The sequence below is a fragment of the Hylaeus volcanicus genome, chromosome 6 (genome assembly GCF_026283585.1).
Source record: "Hylaeus volcanicus isolate JK05 chromosome 6, UHH_iyHylVolc1.0_haploid, whole genome shotgun sequence".
In the NCBI taxonomy this organism is placed as follows: Eukaryota; Metazoa; Arthropoda; class Insecta; order Hymenoptera; family Colletidae; genus Hylaeus; species Hylaeus volcanicus.
Genome location: NC_071981.1, coordinates 24,335,242 through 24,342,666, shown reverse-complemented (window position 1 = coordinate 24,342,666; position 7,425 = coordinate 24,335,242). Strand labels below are relative to the sequence as shown.

Here is a 7,425-nt window from a genome sequence, read left to right as displayed (position 1 = left end):
CACAAACATTCCAAGTCTGTTCGATCGAATGTAACGGTACAAAATTAATTTCTACACCTAATAATTATCTCGATGCATCGTCTCGGCAAACAACGCGCGAGAAATTCGAATAAACAAAATCTTTAATTCGTCAAAATCTTTAATTCGTCAAAATCTTTAATTCGTCAAAATGTTCAATTAAATTAAAGATCGTTCCAAATACCAATTTTCGAAAGTAACGAATCGTCGAAAATTTAAAATCATAATCTTTCGATTAAAACATCGCGAGCATTGTTCGAGCGAGTAAATCGCGTTGGTGCGATTTACTTTTCAGCCAGGAGTAAGTACTTGACACAATAACGTGACGGAAATCGCCATGTCGGCTGTAAAACATGTCGTGCTTTACGCCTGTTAAATCAGCCCACGGCCACGCTGCTTTTTTGCCTCTCTGGTGCTGTTCGCGACGTTTCAGAAAAACGCGGGAAAACGTGCTACCGACGACACTGTTTTATCGTCCAGGAAATCCGACGGCCATGAACGACCAAGGAAATATTAACGATATTCGCGTTAAAGTGCCAGTTAAAATATCCCTGTCATAATATCGAGAACGAAGTACGAACTAATTCTAAAAAAATTAGCCGTCTGATTTTTAAACAGTTCAAGTCATACGTTAGGTTAAGTCGACTCCTTTTTCAAGAAATTAAAATCAATCTCATATGCACTTGGCGGTCTTAATATGGCTCAGACTTTTTTATTGTCCGATAATATTTATTTGAAAAACAACAATTTTGCGGTTCAAATATTCCTGTTTCGTTAAACTTTTGTCGAGTCTCGGCCAACATGGAACCACATAAGGGATCATTTCGTATCCGTTAACGATTCCACGTGCTCGTACGAGAATAGAAAATTATCAAACAAAAATTGTAAGATTCTTAATTGAACAATTATAATATGTTTTTGTATATTTTTATGTGTTATTACCAGCCGTAAAAGTGCAACAAGAAATAAGAAATACAAAAAAGTATCATCATCGATTAAATAAATAAATAGAAAAGGCTTTAAACCCAAACATAAAATTACATTTAAAAAAAAAAAGAATGCGCTTTGCTACGATAAGTGAAAAGTGCCCACTGTTCTACAGTCTGGAAAGGATTAAATCGATCACGAAAGAGTATAATTGAGAACGCTACTAAAAGTTGGTAAACCTTGGACCAAAGGAAATCACAGCGAACAATAAGCTGAAATCGATGCGCGCCTCGAATATCTGTCGTGCACGGCTGGAAAAAAAAAAGAAACACGCGTTTAATAACCGTGACGAACAATATAACCGTATTCGACTTTTCCGCACGACAGCGGACCCCGTGGAAACCACCGGCGAGCGGAAATATATTTTCGTCGTGGTCGTTTCTCGGACGATCATTTCGTATCCGTTTACGCTTACGCAATTCGGCGGAGAACGCTCGACGAAACGATCGTTCACGTCGGAAATTGATTTTCCAACGAACGCGCGAAAAAGAATTCGTTCCCGAAGTACATCAACCCTTTGAGAGCTGCGAACTCGTATATCAGTCCAGAGGAAGCTAAGGGAAAACATGCTTGAGACGCAATCAAGGTAAATGACCCCAGCGGAGATACAATAAAAGGCGTTGGATTGACCTTTGGATGACCTCGGCTCTAAAATTGCGATAATTCGAGGAAATAGAAAAATTAAAATTTATTTATCGCCACAACAACGTATGCAAAAATTCTGCGAAATAATACGGGCAACAGAATATAAGAAGACGAAGAAAACGAGGTTTTCTATTTGTTAATAAATGCACACTAAACGCGAGCATACACGTACGACGTGCATTCGTCGTTTTGTGCGACATAAGAACAAAATAAAAATGGTTATGGATAAATGAAAATTTTCTAGAAAGCCAAATCCTAACTAACAATCATACAAATGGCTCGCCACGTTGTTTCGGTTACTTACAAGGGCATGTAAGCATAAAGTAATTTTTTTTAATCGCTGGAGCTATTTTTAACGCAAACGATTCGATCATTAAATCGTTAATTGCGGAACGTAACCGCGATCAAACTTTCCCGTCGCGGAAGGAACTTTTTTTCCACCGTGCGATTTACCTCGTGACTAATATCTGCGGACTTTTTTCTTTGCCACAGGTTAACGGTACTCCGCCAATTTCTTAACCCCTTCTGCCCCGAAGTAATCATTTCACTAAGATAAAACACTAATTTACCATAAATATTGATACCGTTCGGTTACGAAACACACAAAAAAAGTGCAAAAGTGGAAAGTGGAAAAGTACAAAAGTGTAAAAGTGTAAAAGTGCAAAAGTGAGGTTAGATTAGAAATTTTACCTCACCTCGCATCGTCTCGTCTCGTCTCGTCTCGTCTCGTGCGCATCACTACTCTAAATATTTTGATACACTTATCGTTCAATTTTTGGAACGTAGATTCTCGAAAAACAGACACGAATTCCATGCGTAATAAATTGGTCAGAATTCTCGCGAAGAAGTTAACAACACGTACGGGAGCCAACTCGAGCGTGCACCTATGCACGCTTCGTTTCGCTGAAATAATAACGAAGATCTTCGAGCCCCGACACGCCGTCACGGCGTAACCAAGAATTCCCGTGCTCCCTTTTCCTCGTTATTTGACCAAAAATTATAAAAATATTTCGCATACCTATTCTTAAATAAAAAGGTGAAGTAATATTCGCAAGTATGACACAAGTGTTACGGAGTTAATTGTATAAAATTTCCATAAAATTGGAATATGTTTTTTTTTTGTGAAAAACATCTTCTGGATTTCGTAAAACGTTTGTTGAAGGGCACGTTGTTACAGAAAATAACGATAATTGGCAAATCAAAGTGTGTTTCACGTTGTGAATGGAATAATGTTAATTCCTAAATTATATGCACGTGCATATTATGTATGTCGAGCTCGTTGTATAATTTGTACAAATTATATATATTTGACAATCCTTTTTTATTCGTGGTTTCTTATGCGAGTAAAATTTCTAGCGTTTTTCTTTAGAATTTCTATATTTATTTTCTTTGTCATGCAAGTAACCATGTTCCCTAAGTAATCGATGACTGTTAAAGTTTGAGTCACCTTTAGACGGTACAGGATCGTTAAAAAGTCTACTATTTTATCGACATGAGAAAAATACTGACACTGACATACCATTTGTTGGTACAATGTTATACATTGTACCTTCTCATGGTACACGATCCTACTTTACCGATTACAGGTATAGAAACCCAAATTAACCTACAAATATCTATATTACCTGTAAGTGAGAAAAGTTATTTCGATACAATAGATCTATTTCTTTTACTGATTAAAACACCGTAGTTACCGACTAAATACTTGTAATGTCTGTAAGTGAGAAAAGTTATTTAAATGGCATCGATGCTATTCAATTTTTTAAATGAGCTAGTACTACACAAATTGTGTAACGTTTTTACGAATCAAAGACTTGATTAACACGCATCGTTATCCATGCGTTTGCATATTCATTTATGTGTCAAGGCAATGTAAACTTCACAAATATTTACTGAATAATATGTAACCTCTTCCTTATGCTAAAACTATGAATGTGAAAACTTTCGTTTAGATAATGACAAAACCTCAAATTCCAAAATTGATCGAATACCACAGTTTGTGATTCTGGCATAAGGGATAACCCGGATAACAGAAAAAAAAATTGGACAAAATGGCAGTTTCGTACAGAACAAAAATATTACCATTATATACGTCTGTAAATACGAGACAATGTTGAGTGAATATTAATGTAGAAAGTGTCTGGAGCTGTACAATCAAGAAGGCGTCACAAGACGCTCTCGATCATTCGAGTTAAATACAATTAACGCAACAATAAAAGGAGCAGATAAGAAAGGCGAAAAAATGTCGAACCAGTCGTACAGTATTGTCAAATATTCCTCCGAACAGAAAAGAGACAGATGTGGTTATTGCAAAAGTCCTGATACAAACTTTAGTTATGGTAAATACGAATATTATAATTTTAATGTTATTTTACTATACGTCAATATATATGTTTAGAATTATTATTGTTGAACGTACATTGATAGGTTATGTAGCAATAACAGTTCATATCTAATGCTATATACCGAATATTAGCATTATTTAATTATTGTCTTTCTATATTCTAAGTTTGCTATATTTTAGGTATGTGGGCAGAAACTCTGACTGTACAAGACTATCAAGCTTTAATAGATAGAGGTTGGAGAAGAAGCGGTCATTATTGTTACAAACCCCATATGGATCAAACTTGTTGTCCTGCCTACACTATCAGGTTAGTCAAATTTTATGTAATATCAGAGATATAGTAGTATTAAATATAGCTATCTCTCACTATTAAATATTTACCATAGATGTGAAGCACTTAAGTTCAACATTTCTAAATCCCAAAAAAAGATCTTGAAAAGAATGGGAAAATTTTTAAGAAACGAACTACAGAATGATGATATTATGGACACAAGTGAAGATCACAGAGATGTCAGAGGTAAAAGTACAATATTAATTTGTGTACTTTTAACGTTTTTAAAACTATTTTATTGTAGACATTGGAGAATTCCCTATTTATAATAAATATCTTCAAGAAACTGAAGAGAATGCTTCTGAAATGAATGTAAAGTCGGTTAGCAACAAAGTTAATTTAAGATTACAGCCCAATGTACTAGATAAAGAAAAAACGAACAATCTAGAAAATCAACAAAAGCAGTCAGAAAGTGTACCTTGTGCATCAAATCATAATGAAGATTCACATGTTGCATCTCAAAGTGTAAAATCGATAGAAATGAATTCTAGTAGAGGACCCTGTAAGAAAGCTAAACTTTTACGCATTGAACGTAAACAAAAAAAGTTATTAGCCCAAGGAAAAACTCAGAATGAAATAGAGGCTATTTTTAAAGAACACAAACAACAAAATCATGCTAAAAGTATAGAGGAATTGTTCAGTGATATGTATGGTGAAACAAATAGATTGAAGGTAGGATATTTTATTTGTTTCATCTAATACTTTGCTAAGTTTTGCATACATCATAAGTTGGTCCTCTTTTCTCCAAGTTGTCTGATATTTAAGAGAATATTTTTGAATAGTGGCAAAGAAGTAAATAGAAGGACGATACTGTTGTCTCCTTATACTTCTATTTCTGACAGTAGTATAACGTTTACAACATTCTACCTTGTTTCTCCAATTCAGTTAAAGTATTTCATTAAGAAGATAGTTTGATTTGGTTATTTTTTGGATAAGTTTATACTCAATTTATGACTTTTATAAGCTGAAACTAGTTAGAACCTCGCCAATGAGCTCTGGATACCAAAAGACTTCAAAAATATCTTATATGGTATATAAAAAGTTTGAAACAATAATACTTGGAGAACCAACAGCGAAGGTTACAGAGGAACGGTACACGAGATTTCTTGTGAGATCGCCTTTACAGGTAATTTTACAATTACTAAGGTTTCTTTTTTGTCAATTAACTTTTTAAAAATTTGACATGTTAAATAGAAACTGAACTTTTCTTACTATTTCCCTGTAATACATATCATACATAATTATAATGGGAAAATGTTAATTTATTTGTAATGTACACATTTATACTAGAGCGCTTAGCAGCAGCAAATGATATTCACGGTAGTATATGATTGGAGCAAAGTGGACCCTTTTATAGTGTATGTTTTACTTTTGTTGGTTGAATATTTTGTAACATTTTTGTGCATTTATGGGTTTGTTGTTGCATAGAAATTGTCTCAAGTATTGTGAGTTTACTTTTATGAATGTCTTTATAAATTCATCAGATGAAATTGGTGAAAGTAATGACTGACGAATTTACTGATACTTTCGATGCGAGTGCAAAACTTTATCAAAAATATCAAATGGCCATCCATGGAGAATCGTCGGAGGAATGCGATGAAATGTCATTCGTCAACTTTCTCGTAAAAAATTCGTTACAGGTACACTTTGTATTCAATCTGATCTCTAGTCTATTTGTACAATATAAATAAATATCATTTTAATATTAGGTAATTTCAACGTTATGTATGATACTGTAATCTTTTCACTTAGAATACTTCATTTTTTTTTCTGTAAAAAAATGGTCATTATGTATTCCCAAAAAAATGCAGAATTAAGGTGTTTGTAATTTTAAAGCAATGGAAACCGAACGATGGCCCCCCCTGCGGATACGGTTCTTTCCATGAACAATATTGGTTAGACAACGAACTGATAGCAGTTGGAGTGATAGATATTTTACCATCTTGTGTCTCGAGCGTTTACTTCTTTTACGATCCAGCATACTCTCATCTTTCTCTTGGAACATTTAGGTTGTTATTACTGTCATTATTTAATTTTAAGTTATTTTTAACGCCACCTATATTTGGTATCATTAAATCTCATGTAGTTCCTTACGAGAAGTTTGCTTAACGAGAGAATTAAATCGAGCATCAGAGAATCTGAAATATTACTATATGGGATTTTATATCCACACGTGCCCCAAGATGCGATATAAAGCACGAATGAAGCCATCAAAGCTGTTGTGTCCTGAAACTTACGCATGGTTTGATATAGAACCTTGTCTCAAAAAATTGGACAAAGAAAAGTACAGCAGACTGAACGATGATATTGATGCTATCGACGAAAATGGCATAGTTAATGTTAACAAGGTATTGAACAAAGTTTGCTTATACATATCTTACTACAAAAGTCCATGTATGCTATTTTATCTAACAAATTAACCTTCGTTAGGTTTACATATTACATGGCCAGATTGCAATGACATACAAAATTTATAAGGCGCGAACTCAACATATTGTCTCAAAAGAAGATGAAGACATTATTGAAGAATATGCTCGTTTGGTTGGAATGAAATTGGCGCGAAGTTTGCTGTTTTATCGCCGTTAGAACTAAGTCTGCAAACAGTTACAATTAATATATTTCTTTTTTGTAATGAGAAATAATTCATTATTTTACTGATAGACAATCCATTAAAAACTAGTTGTAAGATGAAACTAATATTTAGCAAACAAAATTACAATTAGTAGCTTCGAATAAAGTATTCGCAATGATAAGTGTACGGTAAGTTAATGAAATAAACAAAAATGAGTTATACCAAAGTATGGTATATGTAATCTGCAGTGTTTACCTTTTTTCCAATGATATACGTTAGTTATACTCTAGATACATGAAGAGACTTTTAAACGACAGAAACAGAGCGTTACCTATCATCGTAAAATAATAGTGTAATGTACCGGATGAATCAGTAGACTCCTTAATAAGGAGGTATTAAAAGTGTAATTTCCGGTTTTAAAAAAACGCGTGATGTAATACAGTTCTGACATTCTTATGTAACGCCATACTGGATTATTTGAAAATAAATATTTCAATTTATTTTCTTTAGTCGCATGCTTCGTCAGAT

General features: G+C 33.8%; 1 protein-coding gene across 4 annotated transcripts; it reads left to right on the top strand.

Moving 5' to 3' along the window:
* Window positions 1-3,362: 3,362 nt before the first annotated feature.
* On the top strand, window positions 3,363-7,412 carry LOC128878742 (arginyl-tRNA--protein transferase 1). Of its 4 annotated transcripts, none has more exons than XM_054127212.1 (9): window positions 3,363-3,989; window positions 4,175-4,301; window positions 4,381-4,511; window positions 4,570-4,997; window positions 5,290-5,451; window positions 5,810-5,965; window positions 6,162-6,334; window positions 6,412-6,673; window positions 6,756-7,412. In XM_054127212.1, exons 1-9 carry the CDS (start codon window positions 3,893-3,895, stop codon window positions 6,909-6,911), a joined length of 1,692 nt encoding a protein of 563 aa, XP_053983187.1. In that variant the 5' UTR covers window positions 3,363-3,892; the 3' UTR covers window positions 6,912-7,412. The 4 variants fall into 4 exon arrangements, with proteins under 4 accessions (XP_053983187.1, XP_053983186.1, XP_053983183.1 ...); XM_054127210.1 differs by lacking the exon at window positions 5,810-5,965 and having other exon boundaries at window positions 3,367-3,522; window positions 3,603-3,989; XM_054127211.1 differs by lacking the exon at window positions 5,290-5,451 and having other exon boundaries at window positions 3,366-3,989.
* The last annotated feature ends 13 nt before the right edge of the window (window positions 7,413-7,425 follow it).